At 41.6% G+C, this 25,615-nt stretch overlaps 1 protein-coding gene across 2 annotated transcripts in view; it reads left to right on the top strand.

The window, feature by feature from the left end:
* Window positions 1-25,615, top strand: part of ubb (ubiquitin B) — a 28,437-nt gene extending 2,822 nt beyond the window's left edge. Inside the window, exons 1-2 of one of the 2 annotated variants that reach the window (XM_062048215.1) lie at window positions 22,818-22,973; window positions 23,419-25,615. In XM_062048215.1, coding sequence (XP_061904199.1) covers window positions 23,426-25,483 — 2,058 coding nt within the window. In that variant the 5' untranslated portion in view covers window positions 22,818-22,973; window positions 23,419-23,425 and the 3' untranslated portion in view covers window positions 25,484-25,615. Of the gene's footprint in view, window positions 1-22,817; window positions 22,974-23,418 lie in introns of those variants that run through there. The other variant, XM_062048216.1, reaches the window with a different exon arrangement.

Raw genomic sequence — 25,615 nt, forward strand, 5'->3', positions numbered from 1 at the left:
CACTAAAATGGAAAGTTTATATTGGTAAGCTTCAGGTAAGTTTTCCAAATATCTGATTTATACATAGCAATTGCAAAAGTAAATCCTGGCAAAGTGAGTCCTCATAAAACAACAAATGTATTTTTTTCTGACTGCTATTTGGAAACTATTTTAATAGGTTAATAGAATGCAGGCAGTGCAGAAGAATGCTATTTGGCCCTTTGACTTCTTTATTGTCCCCCAATAGCAACATTTAAAATGCACAAAAATAAACTCTTGATTTCCCAAAAGCTGAACATTTTAAAAACCTCATTTTAAGTTTTACCAGATACATTAGGTATATTTGCGCAAAGTATCGCTGCTACTAGCATGAGCTTTACTTTGCTTGGAAATAGATTGTGATTGCACATCAGTTTATATTGTATATTGTGCAACATATTTTTGTACATCAAAACCAGGTTTGGTGGAGATGTTCTATCAGTCTATTTTATACTGCTTGTCACTTGTGGGTGTTGTGGGGTGTCCTAGAGCCTAGCCCAGCTGCTTTCAGGCAGAAGGTGGGGTTCACCCTGGACGAGTCCCCAGCTCATCACGGACAACATTCTCACACACTAGGACCAATTTAGACTTTCTCCCCCCTAATTAACATAGTAAACTTGGTTTATTTCTGCAATGGACAGCCATTGATCAGTCAGTAGTGATAATACAGTGAGAGTCATGTGAAGGTAGAATCTTTTAAGTGGTGGGATGCACTGTGAGCGTGGCCTTCAAGATGAGTGACTCATTGGCATGGTAAGTGCAGTAGTGCACTCCTAACAGGTTTATGTGTGGAACGCAACTCATCAGTTATCTGAACAGGAGATTTGGAGTAATAAGAGGTGTGGTGTTGTGGACGGACAAATGTGATTTTCAGGTGTCTTAAGCTATTGCAACTTCATTGTAATGTTTATTATGATTCTGACAGTAACTCCATGTTAAGCGGACAATCGATGTGCATAAAATAGCATCTGCTGATCTGATGCCATTAAGGCCGTGGCCAGGATTTGACAAATACTGAGGTCAAAAGTCAACCACTTCACCCTGTTCCCTTTCGTTTCCCCTATCCACTCTGTCCCTGCCACTCCACAATCGCTCTCCTGCTGACAATTGTATTACAAGAGCATTAAGTAAAATGAAATACACCACCTTTATATTAACATAGGAACATTTTAACAGGAATGACAATGTAATCAACACAATAAGCAGCACAAGAATAAAAGTAAAATTTAGGTAGAACAACACCATTACACAATACTTTTTGTACATTGTACATTGGTGTGCTGTTACATTTAGAAAACATAAGTTCCACTATGATTGCCAAAGAAAACCTGTGGGAGTTATTTAAAGTAGGTCATCTGAGCAGAGACAGTTTTTTTTTTTAACATAATCAGTTTGAATATGGTAGGGGTGTCAATTTACATCCAAATCGCGATTCTTATTAATCCCGATAATAGTGTCATAATTTAGAAAAATTTATTGAAACAATTTTTTGTTTGTTTTTAAGAATCAAAGTTTAAAAAGACATGTTTAGGCCATCTCCATGCAACCACAAATAACTTTTGTAACCTGTAACCTGTTTTGAAAAACTTTCAATATAATTATTATACCAAATGATACATTGCTAGAATCAGTTTGTCTCGATTCAGAATAGTGTTAAATTCGAGAATCGATTCTGAATCTTATCACTCCAGGATTTGAAATCGGATTGGATCAGCAGGTGTTCAAAGATTCACATTCCGAGTATGTAGTGCTACCATACTGTATATTGTCCTACAGTATGTGTATATGGTATTACAGTATGTGTATATTGTCCTACAGTATGTGTATATGGTATTACAGTATGTGTATATGGTACTACAGCGTGCATGTATAGTACTACAGTATGTGTATATGGTATTACAGACTATATATGGTACAGAATGTGTATATGGTACTACAGTATATTTATATGGTACTACAGTATGTGTATATATGGTACTGCACTGTGTATATAAGGTATTACAGAGTGTATATATGGTACTACAATGTGTGTATATGGTATTACAGTATGTGTATGTATGGTACTGCACTGTGTATATATTGTACTAGTGTGTATATATGGTACTACAGCATTTGGTATTACAGTATGTGTATGTATGGTACTGCACAGTGTATATATGGTACTGCACTGTGTATATATGGTACTACAGTGTGTGTGTATATGGTACTACAGTATATGGTATTACAGTATGTGTATGTATGGTACTGCACTGTGTATATATTGTACTAGTGTGTATATATGGTACTACAGCATTTGGTATTACAGTATGTGTATGTATGGTACTGCACAGTGAATATATGGTACTGCACTGTGTATATATGGTACTACAGTGTGTGTGTATATGGTACTACAGTATATGGTATTACAGTATGTGTATGTATGGTACTGCACTGTGTATATATGGTACTGCACTGTGTATATAGGGTACTACAGTGTGTGTAAATGGTACTGCAGTATATGGTATTACAGTATGTGTATATGGTACTACAGTATATGGTATTATAATATGTGTATATGGTACTACAGTATATGGTATTACAGTATGTGTATATGGTACTACAGCAGGCCTGGGCAATTATTTTGACTCGGGGACCAAATGTAGAGAAAAAAATGTGTCTGGGGGCCGGTATTATTTTTAGGAACACTAATACAAAACCTCACAATAATGTCTGATTGAATGCTAAAAACGTTATGACAGACCGCCTTAAAAACAGAATGGAGTTTCAAATTTTTTTACTGAATGAGACACCCAGAATGTACATGAAAATAAAGAATGTGAGATTTACAATATTAACTATGAACGATAAAACACTGAATATTGACAACATTTGAACGTCACACCCCCTCTTCATCCACATATACAAACACAGCAAAATATGATCGCCAAGGGTAAAAAAACCAAAAAAACACCTACTATCTGATATATCACTAAGCTGTAGAACTTTGTTGTAAAAATCTCCTTCCGCATCTGTCCCTGACACCCGCATTTCAGGTTCTGGAAACACTCCGTGGAAACGCTCCCCACCCACACTGCTTCGTGCCTTGTCTGAGCTGCTGTGACTTAGATGACCATAGTAACTAATTAGATGACCATAGTAACTAATTAGATTACCATAGTAACTAGTATATCATGCAAAAGTGCAGATTCCAACCATTGAAAGACTTAGTATAGTTCAAGAATTACGGTCATTAGAAAACATCACTGCACATCATAATGGCAGCTACACTTTCCAGCTTAAAGATCTAAAAAAAATGATTTGGGAATGTCCAACGGGCTAGATTGAAAAGCTTAACGGGCCGAATGTGGCCCCCGGGCCTTAATTTGCCCAGGTCTGTACTACAGTATATGGTATTACAGTATGTGTATATGGTGCTGCTATCGCAGCACTTGGCTTCTCTCTATGTCACTCATCATTTTTCCCCCCATTTCTCCTCATCCTTCTCTTTCTTTTTGTTTTCCCCCGAAGGGAAGCAAAGTGTGTGTACATTTCTTCATCTTTGTGAACAGACTAATCACCTGACTGGCATGACGAGTGACAGCCAGGGGTGTACTGGCACAAAAAAATTTGGCCCTGAATTTTTTGGTTCTAACCAGCCCACGACAATCCAAGTGCAGATATTGTGCCAGCTCACCCCACTAAAGTAAATATCATAAAGCCCTTAATAACACCACTATACTGAACAATATCCCTTTACTTTCTGGAGCTGGGATTAAACTAATGACAACTAGATAGTGGGTTGCTCACTTGCTTTTAAAAAGGTAATGGAGTAAGGATTTAAGATTTAGGACTGTTTTTTATTACTCACCCATACAGGTAAAACTACCAAACTACCATTGTATTGGCAGGCTGGCAGTCAGGTACTGCAGATACTCCATGGGGTCACCGGTGATATCATCTCCATCAAGGACTGCAGATACTGCATGGGGTCACTGATGATATCATCTCCATCAAGTACTGCAGATACTGCATGGGGTTGCTGGTGGTATAATTTCCAAAGAAGATGTTGTACTGGGCCTGTCACCTATCAAAACATCTCGCTATAGAAGATACAGCAATGGTGTAGAATACAATTGGACCAAATTACATGCAAATAGTCTGCATGCAATCAGAACTTTGACTGGTTGGCTGAAGTATTGAAAACAATAATATCAATCAATCAAAGTTTATTTATATAGCCCTTAATCACAAATGCCTCAAAGGGCTGCACAAACCACAACCTCCTTAGCTCTGATCCCACATCAGGGCAAGAAAAAACTCAACACAATGGGAACAATGAGAAATCTTGGAAAGGACAGCAGATGTGGGGACCCCCGGGTGACCGGTGCAATAGATGCCGAGTGGATACGGTTTATAATGTGAGAGTCCAGTCCATAGGGAGGTCAGGAGTGGATCCTCTTGCATGTAGACATGTCGGGGCAAAGAGACATCACCAATGCATAAGGAGTGTCCAGACTTTGAACAGCTGGAAACTGATCAGTTGCCACCTAAAAGCCTCTCCACGCAGGAGAGGGGGGCAGAGCAGAAAAGAGAGAAAGCAGATCAACTGGTATAAAAAGGTGTGTATTTAAAGGCTAGAGTATACAAATGAGTTTTAAGATGGGATTTAAATGCTTCTACTGAGGTACCATCTCTAACTGCCTTCCAGAGGACTGGAGCCCAAATAAAAAACCCTCTATAGCCTGCAGACTTTTTTTGGGCTCTGGAAAACACTAATAAGCCAGAGTTCTTTCAACGCAGATTTCTTTCTGGGACATATGGTACAATACAGTCAGCAAGATAGGATGGAGCTAGACGGTGTAGTATTTTATACGTGAGTAGTAAAACTTCAAATTTGCATCTTAAGTGCACAGGAAGCCAATGCAGGTGAGCCAATATATGTTCAAACTTTCTTGTCCTTGTCAAAAGTCTAGCAGCCGGATTTTGTACCAACTGTAATCTTTTAATGCTGGACATAGGGAGACTCGGAAATAATATCTTACAGTAATCGAGACGAGACGTAACGAACGCATGAATAATGATCTCAGCGTTGGTGGTGGACAAAATGGGACGAATTTTAGCATGTCATATTTAGATTTTTTCCCCCTACATTTAAAACACTTCCTTGTGGTCTACATAACATGTAATGGTGGTCCTTTGGTCAAAATGTTGCATAGATTATGGTTTTACAGACCATTTCGAGCTGCTTTCTAGCCTTCTCTTCAGAATGCGATATTTTGTGGGCTTATTTACGTGGCTCCACTTCGACTGCGTCTTCTCCCCGCCATTTTTTGTTGTAGTTTTTAGCACTTTCATCGCGAGTCTACAGACAGCTAAAAGTTCAAACTAAACTTTACTTTGTATTAGAAATGGCAACAGAGGAGGATACATGCGCTTGTACGAACCAGTCCGCCCCACAATAAGAGGATAGAGAAAAAGAAAAAGCTTATTGACTACAGCGCGGACTACAATGGCAAACTGGCGCAAAGGACTCTGGGTACATTTATACCATATATGGATAATCCTGTGATGTTTTTCCCAACCAGTGACGTCACAAGTTGTGCAAATTCCAAACGGAATGTTTGATGGAAGTAGTAATGAAGGCAAGATTATTTTGTAGATATCTTAGCAAATTTTTGGGACTTATGCAGATCAAAAATTCGCAACAGCAGGTACAAACAGGTTGAAAAAAGTTGGTTAAATCTTTCTCTCTCTCTCTTAAACGTGGACCAAAAGATACCAGACTGGAATGATTTTAAGAAAATGTGAGTGATGGAGTCATTTTGTGTTTATGGCAGGCAAGCATTGTTTTTAGAAGTAAAAATATGTTCTAAATTGAAATAAGGTGTTTACCACACTGTAATCTGAATGCTTAATGTTGTATTTTACAAAAATCCAAGATGGCCGCTGTTGAACGACGAGCATCTACTTATTGGCATAGTTATATTAGTAATAGTTCCAAATGAGATAGAAACATGAAAAAAACATGTTTTTTAATGTCTTATGGGGTAAGGAATCTTTTGGAACTATTAATTTTAAGTTAAACTTAACAAATGCGAGAATACAGGGTACTTTTAGAATGTTTATGTATATATAATTATGTATATATTATCACACTAACGTTATGCTTAAGGGCCATTGCTATAAATTATTGTCAATTGTGCTGAAGTGGTATTTTTGTATCTGTGCAAAGCTCGCAGTCCAAAAGATTGCCAGCCGACTTTATCAGACTTGGCCTGCTGGCTGCCAAGGCCGAACACCGCCGTGACGCAGACAGAGCAGAGACAAGGTGATATGACCTGTGTCAACTAATTTTTATTTATTCTATAATCATATATTGTGTCTAACTGGAGTTGTCGAGATTACTACCTTCCCTCAGCGACAGCTTCAGTGATGTAATAGGGCCCTTCCAAATAAATAGAGGAGGCGCGCAGGCTTGACTTTAAGAACGTAGTTTGGATCTGTAACTAGAATACAGCCCAAAACACGTGCCTCCTCGAGCTAAATTGAACTCTGTCTCTGCATGATTCCTTGCTTCTTGTCTGATTATTAGATGTCATCAGTGTTTGAACCTGACAATTTTCCACAGAAAATACAGAAACACATGGGTCGTCATGTCATTATCAAGCAAAAATTTGTCAATATAAAATATATATTCCTTTTAATCATTACCTAGCTGTGTTCTGACAAAATTGGTATAAAAACATTAAACCAGTTTTCACAAAAAACTCAAGATCTGAAAAATGTACTTACAGCTTCCATACATTTTGAAACAGAAATTCAAACATAATAAACAGGTCAAAGTAATGACACAATTTTTTCAACAACAACTTATTGTCCTTGAATTATTGTTTCAATTAATTTGATGTCAATATTTTACAACCAATTATGAAGTCTGGCACTTAAGAATAATCTCTAGTATAAGAATTGAGATGAACAATAGAAAATGTGATATGTCCCTTTTATGTAATCAAACTTATCCTTTCTGATCAATATGCACCATAAGAGCCCAATATGCAGCTGAATTGGCAACAAAGTGAGTTGTGGGTTTTACTTCCAATTCATCAGAAAATACCTAAAAAAATAACATTCATAATCTAGCTGCTTATTCTTGCATTCACCGTGTTTGTGGCATTTGCATGATTCTATGCATGGTAAACACAATTTTCTGCAGCTGCATAGCTTATTACGGCCCTATTTTAAATATCCACAAGATGTTTTTGTTGTGGTGGTAGTGAGAGCAATTTTGGTATCAAGTGACCCTCTGTATGTGTCCCTCCCATATCTGTAACAAGTGGAGTGGGAAGAGGGCTACAGCCGCTACACGCTTGGTTCCAGATACTTGTTTGGCAGTGAGCTTGCCTGATGTGGAACTGAATTGCATCTGATGTAGGTGGCAGAGCCTCCTGTGCATGTCCCGAACAAAAAACGTACATGCTCCATATGTAAAGCAGATGGATTTTTCAGCTGATTTGATGGTTATCTAATAAAATGCCCTTTCCCAGATCCTTCCACGTCTTGTGGTGTTCTTGGTAGATACTGTATACCATGCAGTTTTCTTACTGTGACCACTAAGGTGTGACACACTATCACATCCAGTAAAAGCATGAAAGGTCAGTATAGAAGACACATCACAGCGAGGATATTTAGGCCAAATCTAATGTACTGGATTATTTGGGGCTGTTTTTTTTTGTTTTTTTTAAAACTTTATTATTATTATTTTTTAATCAATCCAACAAAACAATACCATAATAACGCAATTCCAATTCCAAAATCCAAACCCGACCCAGCAACATTCAAACATTCAGAATAGTAATAAACAGAGCAATTGAGGTAAGGCTGAAACGACGCGTCGACGTCATCGGTTACGTAAATACGTCGACGCCGTTTTTGTGCGTCGACGCGTCGCATATTTACGTCACACTACCGTCATGGCGAAGCGCAAAGCAGACGATCAAAGCAGACGATGCGAGCGGTGCGAGCGAGGGGGAAAAATCACGCCAAAAGTCGTCAAAAGTGTGGAAGTATTTCAATACACAGCCTAATAATGTTGTTGTATGCACACTGTGTCGAGCGTAAATGGCCTATCATAGCAGCACAACGGCTATGAACGAACATTTGAAAAGAAAACCATCAACCATCAACTAGTCAATCGTCCGCGTGAGCATACGTTGTCATCATTACACAAAAACATGAATGTGTCATTTGTATCTGCTAAGGGTGTAACGGTACGTGTTTTGTATTGAACCGTTTCGGTACGGGGCTTTCGGTTCGGTACGGGGGTGTACCGAACGAGTTTCTAAGCTAAAGCACGCAGCATTGTCCCACCCACACAACCATCTGATTCTTCTTCTTCTTCTTCTTGTTGTGATTTTATGGCGGTTGGCAAGCAACCTTGTGGTGAGCATTACCGCCACCTACTGTAATGGAGTGTGGATCGAGGTGGATTCCTACTCTAAATTCTTTTATTTAACCCAGTGTTTTTAAAAAATGTGTGTATTGCTTTATAACCTGTGTGTTCTGAGTGCAATCCTAATATATCTTCCACTGCTAACCTAATATTCTCTTTCGCTAACTTATTTCCCAGTATTTCCCTTTCTCTATTATATTTTCTACAATGTATTAAAACATGCCTTACATTTTCTATCTGTTGGCAAGAATCACACAGTCCTGTAGCATGTTTCCCCATCAATTTCAATGAACTATTTAGATATGTATGTCCTAATCTCATTCTAGTAATAATGTCTTCTTCCTTCCTATTTCTATTGCCTCCTCTCATTACACCTACTCTCCTCTGGACTTTGTAATACTCTCTACCTTTTGTTTCCTTATTTCAATTATCCTGCCACTTTTTATTGTGTTCTATCTTAATGATGTTCTTCACTTCTTCTTTACTGTGCTTAATCTCCATGTTTACTTCTGTTTTAGTGGTTGCTTGTTTTGCGTACTTATCAGCTAATTCGTTCCCCTCAACTCCTACATGAGCAGGAACCCAAAGAAATGTTACCACACCTCCCGCTTTATTTATTCTGTAAACTGCCTGAACTATTTCATAAACTAAATCTTGTCTTGTTTCTGACGCTATGTTTTTTATGCTAGTCAATGCACTGCTGGAGTCCGAGCACACGACTGCTTTTCTTGCTTTATTTTCTTCTATCCAATTAATTGCCATATAAATTGCTACCAATTCTCCCGTAAAAACAGATGATTTATCACTAATTCTTTTATTTAATACTATGTTTCCTTGTGGAATAACAGCTGCTGCTCCTACCTTATTATTTATAGTTTTTGATGCATCTGTGTACACCATGATGTTGTCTAAAAACGTTTCCTCAATCCATTGTTCTATCTGGTAACTATTTAAATTTCTATTCTTTAGTAATTGCATGTTTACATTTGGGTTTTCATACATCCACGGTGGTATTGCGGGGATTGGTACTGTAGGGCTAACTTTAATATTATCAATTTGAACTTTATTACATCGGTCTCCTATTATCCACCCAAAACTATTCATTTTTTTCTTCTCTTTTTCTTGGCAGTTTAATAGTACTTGATGGGTTGGATGTCCTTGCTTGGACCCTTTTAAGTTTGCCCAATAAACTACTGACAGTTGATCTCTCCTCACATCTAAAGGTTTTTCATTCATCTCTACTTGTAATGCTGCAACTGGGGTTGATTTAGTAGCTCCACAACATAATCTTAAAGCCTGTGATTGGATCCTGTCTATTTTCCCAAGTAATGTTTTTGCAGCAGATTGATAAATAATGCATCCATAATCAATAACATATCGTATTAAACTGATGTATATTGCTTTCAATGTCTGCCTATCAGCCCCCCAGTCTTTACCCCTCAAAGCCCTCATTATATTCAACACCTTTTTACTTGTCTCCACTATTTTGCTGATGTGGGTTGACCAGTTAATATTTTTATCAAACCATATACCCAAATATTTAAATACTTGTACCTCTTCTATATTTTCTCCATAGAGTTTAATTTGGATCTTGTTTTGTACTTTCCTCTTTGTAAAATTTATGACTTTTGTCTTTCCAACAGAGAATCTTAAACCCCACGCCGTTCCCCATTCTTGAACTTTATTTACCGCTTTTTGAATATTCTTTTCCATATGATTAGTATTTCTACCTCTCTTCCACATCACTCCGTCGTCAGCAAACAGTGCCACATCCACTAACCCTTCCACTTCACTAAAAACTTCATTTATCATTATTGAAAATAATACTGGACTTATTATACTCCCTTGCGGGGTCCCATTTTCCACTTCATATACTCTGCTGTATTCATTCTCTATTTTTACTAATATTTTCCTACTTGTTAAGAAGTCTTTTATCCATCTGTACATTTTCCCTCTAATCCCAATTATATTTAGTTTTATCAGCAACCCCTGTTTCCACAACATATCATAAGCTTTCTCTGACTGTCTGGTTAGCTCTCTGCTAACTAGCCACCGCTCCGCAGCTGGTGGCTAACAGCTAGCCAGCCTCCAGCTACCCTGCCCTAGCAGCAACTACACGCAGCCGGCGCGGGTCCTTCCACCAACTCTTCTCTCCTCTCCTCTGTCATGCTGTGGATCGTCGCGTTGTGCCTGTCTCTCCATCTCTGGCCAACAAGTGTGCGGCTGTCTGCCAACGATCCCAGGCTAACATCCACCACTGCCAGCATGCGACTCAAATACTCCGCTCTGCAACTCCTCAAACTCAGCAACCACGTCACCACACCTCCAGACATCACAGCAGCCATCAAAACACACGGACTGTTTCCCCGACCCAGATACATCAATAGAAGCTCCCGCAGAAAGTTTATTTACTCCCGGACTGAACAACACTGCATCCCATCACTCTGGTCACGCAACCGACCCACCCCCAGTGACGTCACACGTCATCACAATAACAAACCACACGTGCGCTCTGCCTACCTGCAACCGTTAACCAAAGCACCCCCACCCATCCAACTTCACCCATCTCTTAAATTTGCTCTGCTCAATACCCGCTCACTCAATAAAAAAGGACCAATACTCAGTGAATTCATAACTGACAACAACATAGACTTTTTCAGCATAACCGAAACCTGGCAAAAACCACTGGAATACATTCACCTCAACAAAGCTACACCCCCAGGATACACCTACATGGATAAACCACGTGACGGTCGTGCTGGCGGTATAGCTACAATATACCGCCAACACTTGAAACCCACTGTTGTAACCATCACAACCCCCTCCTCCTTTGAGCACCAGTCATTCAAGCTGCCTGGCCCCAAACCCCTGGTCACTGCAATCATCTACCGCCCCCCCAAACCCAACCCTGCATTCCTTTCTGATCTTTCTGAATTTCTCACCCAACTCTGTGCCATTTCACCTTCAGTCATCCTACTGGGAGATTTCAACATTCATGTCGATTCCACCACCTGCAAAACTGCCACTGAATTTCTGGACATTCTCAACTCATTTAATATCACTCAACACGTTGACTTCCCCACCCACAAAAAAGGACACACCCTGGACTTAATTTGCACCACTGGACTCTCCATCAGCAACCTCACCAGCTTCAACCTCACAGACATCCTCTCAGACCACCTGGCCCTCACCCTGGACATAGACATCCCCACCCCCCTTATCAAGCAGCAACGCTCCATATCATACCGGAACATGAAATCAATCCACCCCCCCTCTCTTTCCGCCCTACTGATTGACACCACCTCCGATCATACCCTCACTTTGAACGCCTCCCCCACTGAACTGGTTAACAGATACAACAGCGCACTCTCCTCCTGTCTCAATCAACTCGCCCCCATAAAAACCAAAACTGTCTCCTACACCCACACCGCCCCCTGGTACACTGACCACCTCCGTCACCTTAAAGCCAAGGGCAGCTTGAACGGCTCTCAAAGAAAACCGGTCTCACTGTTCACCTGGACATCTACACACTACACCAACAGGAATACAGAGATGCCCTCAACAATGCAAGCACTTCCCATTACTCCTCCGTCATACAATCCGGCAGCAACAACCCCAAGATACTCTTCTCAACCGTAACCCAACTCCTCAAACCCATGGACACCACCACCACCTCATTCACCACCAGCAAATGTGAAGAATTTTTTATCATTTTTTCAATCAAAAATCAACACCATCCACTCTGAACTGGCCGCCTCCTCTCCCACCTCCTCCCCTACCCCCGATCATGCCCCCCCTTTACTCTCCAACCACCCACTCAACTTCTTCTCCGAAATCACCACAACTGACCTATCCTCCATAACTTCTGGTATGAAAGCCTCCACCTGCATCCTCGACCCAATCCCATCCACTTTAGTTATGGCCTGCCTCCCGTCACTCTCACCTCTCATCACCACTATAATTAACTCCTCCCTATCCACTGGCTCTGTCCCTCCTGCCCTCAAGCTGGCTGCCATCACCCCCATTCTCAAGAAATCCGGTCTCGACTCCAACTTCCCCAACAACTACAGGCCCATCTCCAACCTCCCCTTCCTCTCTAAAATTCTCGAACGTGCAGTTGCCTCCCAAATCAAATCCCACCTTCTCCACAATAACCTATACGAAACGTTCCAATCCGGCTTCCGCTCACTCCACAGCACAGAAACTGCCCTCCTCAAGGTCACCAACAACATCCTCCTCTCCGCCGACTCTAGTTCCCTCTCCATCCTCATTCTCCTCGACCTCAGTGCTGCCTTCGACACCATCAACCACTCCATCCTCCTATCACGCCTCCACTCCTCCCTTGGTTTATCCGGCACTGCCCTCTCCTGGATGAAATCCTACCTCTCTGACCGTCAGCAATTCATCTCAATCAACAACTGCACCTCCTCCACTGCCCCAGTCACCCACGGCGTCCCCCAAGGCTCAGTACTTGGCCCCCTACTCTTCACCATCTACCTCCTGCCCCTCGGTCAGATCCTCCGCCACCACTGCCTTCAATTTCACTGCTATGCCGACGACACACAACTATACCTTTCCACCACGACCATCACCCCAGCCACCCATTCCACCCTCACCACCTGCCTCACAGACATAAAAACCTGGATGCAAAAAAACTTTGTAAAACTCAACTGCAACAAATCTGAAATAATTATAATTGGCCCCGACTCCCTCACTCGCTCCACTCAGGACTTTTCATTAAACATCGACGGCTCCCTTGTCACTACCTCCACCCACATCCGCAATCTAGGTGTAGTCTTCGACCCTACCCTCTCATTCCTCCCCCACGTAAACCACATCACCAAAACTGCATTCTTCCACCTCAGAAACATTGCCCGTCTCCGGCCCTCCCTCACACCCTCTGCTGTCGAAACCCTCATCCACGCCTTCATCTCATCCCGGTTAGACTATTGCAACAGCATCCTCTACGGCATCACTTCCAAAACCCTCAATAAACTGCAATATGTCCAGAACTCCGCTGCCCGCCTGCTCACCGGAACCCGCTCCAGAGAGCACATCACACCTGTCCTTCATGACCTCCACTGGCTGCCTGTCAAATACAGAATCCCCTTTAAAATACTCCTCACCACCTACAAGGCACTCCATAACCTGGCTCCACCCTACCTCTCTGACCTCCTCCAGCCACACGTCCCGTCCCGTTCCCTCAGGTCTAGTGATGCTGGCCTCCTGGAGGTCCCCAAGACCAGGCGCCGAACCTGGGGCGACAGGGCCTTCTCCGTGGCTGCCCCCTCTCTCTGGAACGCTCTCCCCAGGCACATCAGAGATGCCCCCTCCCTCCCTACCTTCAAAACCACCCTAAAAACTCACCTCTTCACATTAGCCTTTCCAAACTGACCCTGCCCTTGGTGTTTCTTTATTATTATTTTTTTCTTTTCTTAGTTTCTTTTCCTAATAAAGTTGTTTGAATTCCCCCCCCCCCCCCCCCCCCCCCCCACACACACACATGTAAAGCGACTTTGGGTATTTAGAAAAGCGCTATATAAATCCCAGGTATTATTATTATTATTATTACTTTGTAATATCTGTATTCAGTTTTTAATATCTTGATTTATATCCACTTCCTTTAATGTCATGTCGGTACTTTCCCTAAATTGTCCCCAATCACCGTGATTATACTTCCATCTTCCTTCTTTTTTAGTGCTTTCTGTCCTTTGGTTTATGTTTATGTGAATGAAGATTGGGTAGTGATCACTTCCTATAGTGCTGTCTTTATTTACTTCCCACTCTACCTTTCCTGCTAACCCTTGTGACACCAGTGTTAAATCTATTGCTGTTTCTTTACCCGTAACTACATCTAATCTGGTTCCCGACCCATCATTCACACACACCAGTTCTTTTTCCTCCAAAAATGCTTCCAATGTTTCCCCATGCCAGTCATCCCTTTCACCCCACATTGTGCTATGTGCATTAAAGTCACCACACCAAATGATATTGCCACTCCAGTGCTCGACTATTTTTTCTAGTTGATGAATTCGTAATTTCTTGCACGGATTATAGAAGTTTAGCACTTTGTATCTTTCTTTATTATTCCATACTTCTACCCCTACTATTTCTAGTTCTTGTTTTTCTTTTAATATTGTATAATGCATGTCTTCTTTAATAAATATGGCACATCGTCCTCCTTGCCCATCATTCCTATCTTTACGTATTGTTACGTATCCTTTTATTATAAAGCTCAATTTTGGCTTCAGCCAGGTTTCTTGAATACATATTATATGTGGTTTATTTTTCATATTATTAATATATCCCTTTAGTTCCTGTCCGTTTGCTACTAAACTTCTGGCATTCCACTGAATAATTAACATGGCGTTGGATTGTGGTAACATGACTCTGTCTCGTCTACTCTCTGTAGTTCACCTTGCACCTGTTCCCAAGATAGTTATTTTAAATTTAAGAACTTTGCTGCTGATTTGACAATTATTTTGATCTTCTCAGTTTTATTTCTTGCCTGTTCTGTACAGTTTATGACATATGCCAGGAACACAACTAGCTTGTCCATAGAAAGTCCTGTATTTGTTGCCTCTTGTTTTTTATTACTTGAACTATTGCCACTTCTGTCTCGTTCTGAACTATTCTCACTTCTATCTTGTTCTGCACTTTCTTGATTTCTTACTTTAACTGCCTCTGCATATTTAATATTTCTTTCTACTCTGATTTGCTGTACCTCTGTTGCCTGTTTCCTAATGACACATCCCCCATACGCTGCTGTGTGTTTCCTGCCACAGTTACAACATTTGACCAGATCATTATCTCCACATTGTCCATATTCATGCTCCCCTCCACACCTTCCACATCTCAACTTAGCATGACACACACTGGCTATGTGCCCATAGCGTTGGCACTTGAAGCAGCGTACTGGGGGTGAAACGTAAGCTCTAACATAAAAGCTTAAAAACCCAATCATAATTCTCTGCGGGAGGACTTCCTCGACAAACTGTTCTAATACTGATTCGCTCTCCGTCTTTTCTCCATTTCTATATGCCATCATTCTTGTCAACATCTTGACAGTTCCCCCTTTTATTTGTCTTTTCAATTCTAAATTTTCACCTCTTGGAATTCCTGTCACTACTCCTCTTGCCCCCTTTCGTTCTCCCACTTCGATTTTTTCTGTTATTATCTTATTGCAGTTTTTGCAACCGCATTGCATTACTTTTTTGCTCTCCATTTTTGCATTTAATCAAAAGTCGTCCGTCCCTAAGCACCTTCGCTATCTCCACCTCTCCGATGTCCTTCTTTAACCCCTTAACCAGTGTCATTAAACTTATGTCATTCATGTCTTGACTTGATTTAAATGTATATATAATCCTATAATTATCTTCCATAGTCTTTTTCCTTTTTTCTACTTCTTCATCTTCTTAATGGGCTCTTTTAGCACTCGACTTTCCTTCATGCCCTCCACTCCCCTTCTTTCCTTTCTCCCCCCTAGTCCTATCCACGTCCATACCTTCCTCATACATCCCGTCACTATCCCCTTCCATCTCGATCCAGTCACAAAACAGTTTATGCACAACCGCCAAGAAGATTTGGATACTCTCACGTGTTTAGCTACCGCTCTTGGTTTACTTCCGCCTTCCGTCTTGCCGCCCACCCAAACTGGTCACCCAAACCATCTGATTGGTACACACGAAGCATTATCAGCCAATCAGCAGTGCGTATTCAGAGCGTTACCAGCCAATCAGCAGTGTGTATTCAGAGTGCATGTAGTCAGCGCTTCAGCGTGGAGCAGATAGGTGTTTAGCAGGTGAGCATCAGGCAGCGGACTCTCCCCAAATGATAATAAACACCTCCCAGTCAACTACTAGTAACATCACTATGAGCCCGTTGACCTTCTAGAAACTTAAACTGCGGCTCAGCTCACTCGCAGTCCTGGCTTGAGGTGAAGGCTAATTACCTCTCAGTTCCAGCCACATCGACCCCTTCTGAGCGCCTATTTTCAGCTGCTGGGAATATTGTAAACAAGAAAAGAACCAGAGCATGTAGACATGCTAACCTTTCTTCATTACAACTGTTAGTCACTCACTGGAATGAGTAGAATTGGTTATTGTGTACTGTGTTGGACTGGATGTTTATTTTGCACATTTTAAAAGCAATACTTAATGTTTACAGTGCTCCAGAATATTTAGATTGGCACTTTTTTGTATTGGATGTTTATCTTTATTTTTGCACATTTTAGCAAATGAGCAATACTTTCACTTTTGTTGAAATGTTTACACTGTTGTTACAGAATATTTCGTTTTACACTTTTTTGTATTGGATGTTTATCTTTATTTTTGCACATTTTAAAGCAAAATAAGCAATACTTTTACTTTTGAAATGCTTATACTATTGCAGAATATTAAGATTTGCACTGGATGTTGACTTTTATATTTGCACATTAAAAAGCAAATAAGCTACTTTAAATTTTGTTAAAGGTTAAAAGTTTTAAATGTTTACATTGTTACAGAATATTTAGTCATGTTGTTGTCAATGTTGACTGAGTGGCCATACTTCTTTTTTTTTGTAAATAAAAGCCATGCCTTTTGAAAAAACTGGCCTACATTTATTTTTTCATCTTCATTTTGAATAAAAAAAATAATCGGTAAAAGGAAAAATAATCAATCAATCAATCAATGTTTATTTATATAGTCCTAAATCACAAGTGTCTCAAAGGGCTGTACAAGCCACAACGACATCCTCGGTACAGAGCCCACATACGGGCAAGGAAAACTCACCCCAGTGGGACGTCAATGGGAATGACTATGAGAAACCTTGGAGAGGACCGCATATGTGGGTAACCCCCCCCCCCCCCCCCCTCTAGGGGAGACCGAAAGCAATGGATGTCGAGTGGGTCTGACATAATATTGTGAAAGTCCAACACTTCAGCAAAAGTCCAGTCCATAGTGGGGCCAGCAGGAACCATCCCGAGTGGAGACGGGTCAGCAGCGTAGAGATGTCCCCATCTGATGAACAGGCTAGCGGTCCACCCCGGGTTTGGAGCAGAGTAGAAAAGAAAAGAAAAGAAACGGCAGATCAACTGGTCTAAAAAGGGAGTCTGTTTAAAGGCTAGAGTATACAAATGAGTTTTAAAATAAGACTTAAATGCTTCTACTGAGGTAGCATCTCTAACTTTTACCGGGAGGGCATTCCATAGTATTGGAGCCCGAATAGAAAACGCTCTATAGCCCGCAGACTTTTTTTGGGCTCTGGGAATCACTAATAAGCCGGAGTTCTTTGAACGCAGATTTCTTGCCGGGACATATGGTACAATACAATCGGCAAGATAGGCAGGAGCTTGACCGTGTAGTATTTTATACGTAAGTAGTAAAACCTTAAAGTCGCATCTTAGGTGCACAGGAAGCCAGTGCAAGTGAGCCAGTGCGTAATATGATCAAACTTTCTTGTTTTTGTCAAAAGTCTAGCAGCCGCATTTTGTACCATCTGTAATGCTAGACATAGGGAGGCCTGAAAATAAAACGTTACAGTAATCGAGACGAGATGTAACGAACGCATGGATAATGATCTCAGCATCGCTTGTGGACAAAATGGGACGAATTTTAGCGATATTACGGAGATGAAAGAAGGCCGTTTTAGTAACACTCTTAATGTGCGACTCAAACGAGAGAGTTGGGTCGAAGATAATACCCAGATTCTTTACAGAGTCACCTTGTTTAATTGTTTGGTTGTCAAATGTTAAGGTGGTATTATTAAATAGATGTCGGTGTTGAGCAGGACCGATAATCAGCATTTCCGTTTTCTTAGCGTTGAGTTGCAAAAAGTTAGCGGACATCCATTGTTTAATTTCATTAAGACACGCCTCCAGCTGACTACAATCCGGCGTGTTGGTCAGCTTTAGGGGCATGTAGAGTTGGGTGTCATCAGCATAACAGTGAAAGCTAACACCGTATTTGCGTATGATGTCACCTAGCGGCAGCATGTAAATACTAAAGAGTGCAGGGCCAAGAACCGAACCCTGGGGAACTCCGCACGTTACCTTAACATAGTCCGAGGTCACATTGTTATGGGAGACACACTGCATCCTGTCAGTAAGATAAGAGTTAAACCAAGACAAGGCTAAGTCTGTCATCCCAATACGCGTTTTGATACGCTCTAATAAAATATTATGATCAACAGTATCGAAAGCGGCGCTAAGATCAAGAAGCAGCAACATAGATGAAGCATCAGAATCCATCGTTAGCAATAGATCATTAGTCATTTTTGCGAGGGCTGTCTCCGTAGAGTGATTTGCCCTGAAACCGGACTGAAAAGGTTCACAGAGATTGTTAGACGCTAAGTGTTCATTTAGCTGCTGTGCTACAATTTTTTCGAGGATTTTCGAGATAAACGGAAGGTGGGACACCGGCCGGTAGTTTACCAGGAGATCAGGATCGAGGTTAGGTCTTTTGAGTAGAGGATGAATAACCGCTTTTTTGAATGCTAGGAGAACAGTGCCAGAGGAAAGTGATAAGTTTATAATATTTAACACTGATGGACCTAGTAATACAAAAAGCTCCTTGATAAGTTTCCCAGGAGTTGGGTCAAGTAAACATGTTGTTTGTTTTGTCCCATTTACACATTTTGACAATTCCTCCAATGTTATTTCATCAAAGAGAGAGAAACTATTTTGGAGGGCGGTATCCGTCGTATATACAGTCGTATCTGTGTTAATAGAACCCAGTTGTAGCTGAGATGCATTGTCTTTAATCTCTTTTCTAATGACTTCAATTTTCTTATTAAAGAAATTCATAAAGTCATCTGCTGAGTGGGTGGAGCTACTGGGAGAAGTCCCTTGTTGGGTTAGCGATGCTACTGTACTAAACAGAAATTTAGGATCATTTTTGTTGAGGTGGATGAGATTTGAGTAATATTTAGCTTTAGCTGAGGTAAGCATGCGTTTATAAGTTATTAAACTATCACACCATGCTTGATGGAAAACCTCAAGTTTAGTCGCACGCCATTTGCGTTCCAGCTTTCTACATGATAATTTCTGGGCTTTAGTTTCTTCTGTAAACCATGGGGTACGCCTTTTAGGGGCCCTTTTTAGCTTTAGCGGTGCTAAAATATCAATGGTGTCGCGCAGGGCGTCATTAAAGTTGTTAGTGAGGTTATCAATAGAGCCCACATAATTTGGGAATGGTGCCATTACCGAAGGCAGTAGGTCAGTAAGAGTCGTCGTTGTGGCAGCATTAATGTTGCGGCTGCTATAGTAGTTATTATTATTATTATTAGTTTGTTGACAATGAGTCAGAACTTCGAATTTTATAAGGTAATGATCGGACATTACTTTAGTGTACGAGAGTATCGTAACTTTAGAGGTGGTGACACCCCTGACAAGCACTAGATCTATCGTATTACCGTTGCGATGCGTGGGTTCATTTATTATTTGTGTAAGACCACAGCTATCAATTATAGTCTGGAGCGCCACGCATGGAGGGTCCGATGGGGTATTCATATGGATATTAAAGTCCCCCATTATGATTATATTGTCGCCGTGCGTCACTAGATCAGCAACAAACTCTGAGAATTCACTGATGAAGTCCGAATAGGGCCCAGGGGGGCGGTAGATAACAGCCAGGTGGAGAGGCAGCGGTGTGACAAACCTCAAAGTGAGCACCTCAAACGAGTTATATTTATTATTTAGGTTAGGTGTAAGATTATAGTTTTCATTGTATATTAGTGCGACACCCCCTCCCCTTTTAAGAGGTCGGGCAACATGTGTATTGGTATAGCCAGGAGGAGATGCCTCATTTAGCGCAAAAAAATCGTCTGGTTTGAGCCAGGTCTCGGCGAGACCAACGACGTCAAGTTTGTTGTCTCTAATGACTCCATTAACTAATAGCGTTTTGGAAGATAATGATCTTATGTTTAAAAAGCCCATATTATAGGTAGTGGGCTGTTTTGAGGATTTTTTGTTGAAATTATCCGAAGTAGCAATATTAATAATGTTGCGTTTATTATGCGTATTGCACTTTAAATAGTTTCGACCATATCTAGGAATTGATACGACGGGGATATTCAGATTGTTTGCTTGATGTTGCGATAAACTGAACGCATCATAGTTAGCTACCTCAGTACAATGTATGTCTGCCTCTGACACGGTCACAAAAGAAAAAATATTATGTGAGTTGTTTTATTCTAAGAGAATTGCTATGTGTGCAGGGATTATCTAGCCTGACGCCGGCTAGTTCTAGTTTAAATGGCTTCTTACCCGGAGACTCCACGCTTCTTTGGTTAGCTTTTCTCTTTGTTGTTAGCCCAGCTCGGCATCCCCGCTTCTGCTTCCGCTCGCACCGCTTATGTCGTCTCCATTGGCGGTCACCGCTAGCACTTGACTCCGCTGCTACCAAGGCCGCTCGATGTAGCCCACGAAGTATTCCCATGCTAGCGAGGAGGTCCACCGTACATGCATCTTTCAGTCTATAACGACCCGATCCATCCACATCCAGAATTGTCTGTCGGTCGTATGTGATCACAGAGTGTTCACGCTTTGAGCCAGCCATGAAATTGACAGAAATGACGGGTGTTTTTTGCCAAATCGCTCTACACTCCCAAGAGCGTTAGCATAGCCGCTGCATTCCCATGCGCCATTTTGTCTAATCTATAGATTAATCGAAAAATAATCTATAGATTAACCGATTAATTGAAAAAAAATAATCTATAGATTAATCGATAGAAAAATAATCGTTAGCTGCAGCCTTAAATTGAGGACACAAACATGACACAAAACAATCCAAAACCAGTCAGACAAAAATGTATATTATCAACAACAGTATCAATATTTATAACAATTTCAACATAGCAGTGATTAAAAATCTCTCATTGACATTATCATTACAGACATTTATAAAAAATAAAAAAAAATTAAAAAATAAAATAAAATAAAAGAAAGAACAATAGTGTCACAGTGGCTTACACTTGCATCGCATCTCGTAAACTTGACAACACACTGTGTCCAATATTTTCCACAAAGATAAAATGAGTCATATTGTTGGTTCATTTAATAGTTAAAACAAATTTAAATAATGGATCCCATATTCTAATATATGACTTATTATTATCTAAACTAAATGCAGTTTTTTCCATTGATATCATCTCCTTAGCTTGGTCAGTATGTGTTGGACTATCAACATCTGTCCATTTTTTTAATATTACCCTTTTTGTTATGATGCATATTGAAAGAAATGCATTTTTACCCTTTGATGACACGTTACTAAATTGATGGAAATGGGGTTGTTTTGATGTTCCTGTCTTAATGGAAAGAGATGTACATCCAATTTTGTCCTAGTGTCCTAGCAGAAGTCCACAATGATGAAAATATGGTTTGGACTTACAAGCTGATCAGTACGTCAAGAATATATATATATTTTTATATTGCTAGGCTTTGCAAAGCCTTGATTAAGATGTTGGTATTTTTTAACAATGGTTGAATTTACCCTGTTGTATAGGTCTTCATGTGCTAAAGATTTTGACACCAACATTCATGGTTTGGTCCCCTCTAAAATTAACATTTAAACTTTCTCGCCTTTTTGTTCCTTTTTTCATTTTTGCTATTATAGATATTTTTTGTAGTTTTCTTATTTCCTTGTATACTTTATTGCCGCGAGCCAAGAAAAAAACTACCTCTGCGCCACAATTGGCCCCTGCGCTGCTCTTTGGACACCTCTGCTAAGATTACTTTAGTGTTCATCATTGTGTTTGCTGTGGCCCAATACATGTATGTGGTGTAATTAGGATGCATGCTCATATGAAACAAAAGTAAAATGGGTAAATGAGGTCAACAAGTGGTATGTTTTTTCCCCTGTGCCTAAAATAATCCAAGCAAATGTTGCAACAGCTGCTAGCATGAGTTATCCAGGCACGTTTTCTATTTGATGACTGATTCGTTTCATTGGGACCACGTTTTTTTCTTCTCATTCTGCATTAGGATATGTCACTGAGCTCAATTTAAATGTATTTACACTGGTAATATACTAAACCAACAGTACAGTATAGTATCCTACAGTATGATACATACTGAAAAAATAGAAAATTACAAAACAAATCAGTTTGAAGTCTTGTACCTGATCAGAAACCAATAGCAAACCAAACAAAAAGATCGCCTGTCCAATCAAACGTCGTGAACGTTGTTGTTGCTGCCATCATTCCAGAAAGTTCCAGAGAGAAGAACCGTAGTGCACTGTGGTATTATTCCGCAGGGCCACTCGTGTTTAAATGTCGTTTTTTAAATAAATCTATTATTCATATTTATAAACATACATGAATGAAACATTTTAAGGTGATGGAAGTCGAAATAATGAAAAATACAGCTTGAAATGGTGTGTCCAGAGAAGGACCGAACTACTTTTGAGTGCGGATGAGTACAGTCAGATGACGTGGCAGCTTTCTGTGTTATAAAGAAGTTGGTACTCTGTCGCGTCAGACAACGTCAGGAGAAGGTAAACTAGAGGACCGTAACTGTGGGTGAATTATTCTACAGCTCCACGTCGCAATCGTAAGTAATCTAATTTTGTTGTGGCAGGAGGTTATAATCTGTTGAATCAATTAAACTGAATTGTTTGAGGTTGTAGTTTTACCTGGGTTTCGTTGACGACTGTCCTGTCAGTGTATGTTTTCAACTTAAACATAAACAGTCTCCTAAATCCATCATCGTTGGTACGGCGTTGGTTGGTAGTGTTTAGCTGTTGGCTATGACTCGACGCTTTCTGTACTCGAATCCATTAGAGGAGACCGCGACTGAACAAAAGGTCGACAACAGCCGTTTCAAAATGGCGCTGTCGACCGGAATGTTTGCTAAGCTGTATTCTTTCTTTTGACCTCAAACACCAAAACGTATAACCATATTATTTATTATACTCAATAAAAATTATAAATCTATTGGTGCTGTACAGTACTTATGTAAAATATGTTTTTATTCATTGTCTTCATTTTGTCTTTAGACTAAACATGCAGATCTTTGTGAAGACCCTCACTGGCAAGACCATCACCCTAGAGGTGGAGCCCAGTGACACCATTGAGAATGTCAAGGCCAAAATCCAGGACAAGGAAGGCATCCCCCCAGACCAGCAGAGACTGATCTTCGCTGGAAAGCAGCTGGAAGATGGCCGCACCCTCTCCGACTATAATATTCAGAAGGAGTCCACCCTCCATCTTGTCCTGCGACTGAGGGGCGGCATGCAGATCTTTGTGAAGACCCTCACTGGCAAGACCATCACCCTGGAGGTAGAGCCCAGTGACACCATTGAGAATGTCAAGGCCAAAATCCAGGACAAGGAAGGCATCCCCCCAGACCAGCAGAGGCTGATCTTTGCTGGAAAGCAGCTGGAAGATGGCCGCACCCTCTCAGACTATAACATTCAGAAGGAGTCCACCCTGCATCTTGTTCTGCGACTTAGGGGAGGCATGCAGATCTTTGTGAAAACCCTCACTGGCAAGACCATCACCCTTGAGGTGGAGCCCAGTGACACCATTGAGAACGTCAAGGCCAAAATCCAGGACAAGGAAGGCATCCCCCCAGACCAGCAGAGGCTGATCTTTGCTGGAAAGCAGCTGGAAGATGGCCGCACCCTCTCCGACTATAACATTCAGAAGGAGTCCACCCTCCATCTTGTCCTGCGACTGAGGGGCGGCATGCAGATCTTTGTGAAGACCCTCACTGGCAAGACCATCACCCTGGAGGTGGAGCCCAGTGACACCATTGAGAATGTCAAGGCCAAAATCCAGGACAAGGAAGGCATCCCCCCAGACCAGCAGAGGCTGATCTTTGCTGGAAAGCAGCTGGAAGATGGCCGCACCCTCTCAGACTATAACATTCAGAAGGAGTCCACCCTCCATCTTGTCCTGCGACTGAGGGGTGGCATGCAGATCTTTGTGAAGACCCTCACTGGCAAGACCATCACCCTGGAGGTGGAGCCCAGTGACACCATTGAGAATGTCAAGGCCAAAATCCAGGACAAGGAAGGCATCCCCCCAGACCAGCAGAGGCTGATCTTTGCTGGAAAGCAGCTGGAAGATGGCCGCACCCTCTCCGACTATAACATTCAGAAGGAGTCCACCCTCCATCTTGTCCTGCGACTGAGGGGCGGCATGCAGATCTTTGTGAAGACCCTCACTGGCAAGACCATCACCCTGGAGGTGGAGCCCAGTGACACCATTGAGAATGTCAAGGCCAAAATCCAGGACAAGGAAGGCATCCCCCCAGACCAGCAGAGGCTGATCTTTGCTGGAAAGCAGCTGGAAGATGGCCGCACCCTCTCCGACTATAACATTCAGAAGGAGTCCACCCTCCATCTTGTCCTGCGACTGAGGGGCGGCATGCAGATCTTTGTGAAGACCCTCACTGGCAAGACCATCACCCTGGAGGTGGAGCCCAGTGACACCATTGAGAATGTCAAGGCCAAAATCCAGGACAAGGAAGGCATCCCCCCAGACCAGCAGAGGCTGATCTTTGCTGGAAAGCAGCTGGAAGATGGCCGCACCCTCTCCGACTATAATATTCAGAAGGAGTCCACCCTCCATCTTGTCCTGCGACTGAGGGGCGGCATGCAGATCTTTGTGAAGACCCTCACTGGCAAGACCATCACCCTGGAGGTGGAGCCCAGTGACACCATTGAGAATGTCAAGGCCAAAATCCAGGACAAGGAAGGCATCCCCCCAGACCAGCAGAGGCTGATCTTTGCTGGAAAGCAGCTGGAAGATGGCCGCACCCTCTCAGACTATAACATTCAGAAGGAGTCCACCCTCCATCTTGTCCTGCGACTGAGGGGCGGCATGCAGATCTTTGTGAAGACCCTCACTGGCAAGACCATCACCCTGGAGGTGGAGCCCAGTGACACCATTGAGAATGTCAAGGCCAAAATCCAGGACAAGGAAGGCATCCCCCCAGACCAGCAGAGGCTGATCTTTGCTGGAAAGCAGCTGGAAGATGGCCGCACCCTCTCCGACTATAATATTCAGAAGGAGTCCACCCTCCATCTTGTCCTTCGACTGAGGGGCGGCCTGTAACAATTCCAAGTTCTTATACCATAAAATATTGTGCAGTCTATTTGAGAAGGCCTCTGCCATTATGACAATAGTTAAGTGCATGTTCGAATAAATAAAGTTAAGTGCATGTTCGAATAAATAATTAAACCTAAA

The sequence above is a fragment of the Entelurus aequoreus genome, linkage group LG05 (assembly GCF_033978785.1).
Source record: "Entelurus aequoreus isolate RoL-2023_Sb linkage group LG05, RoL_Eaeq_v1.1, whole genome shotgun sequence".
NCBI lineage: Eukaryota > Metazoa > Chordata > Actinopteri > Syngnathiformes > Syngnathidae > Entelurus > Entelurus aequoreus.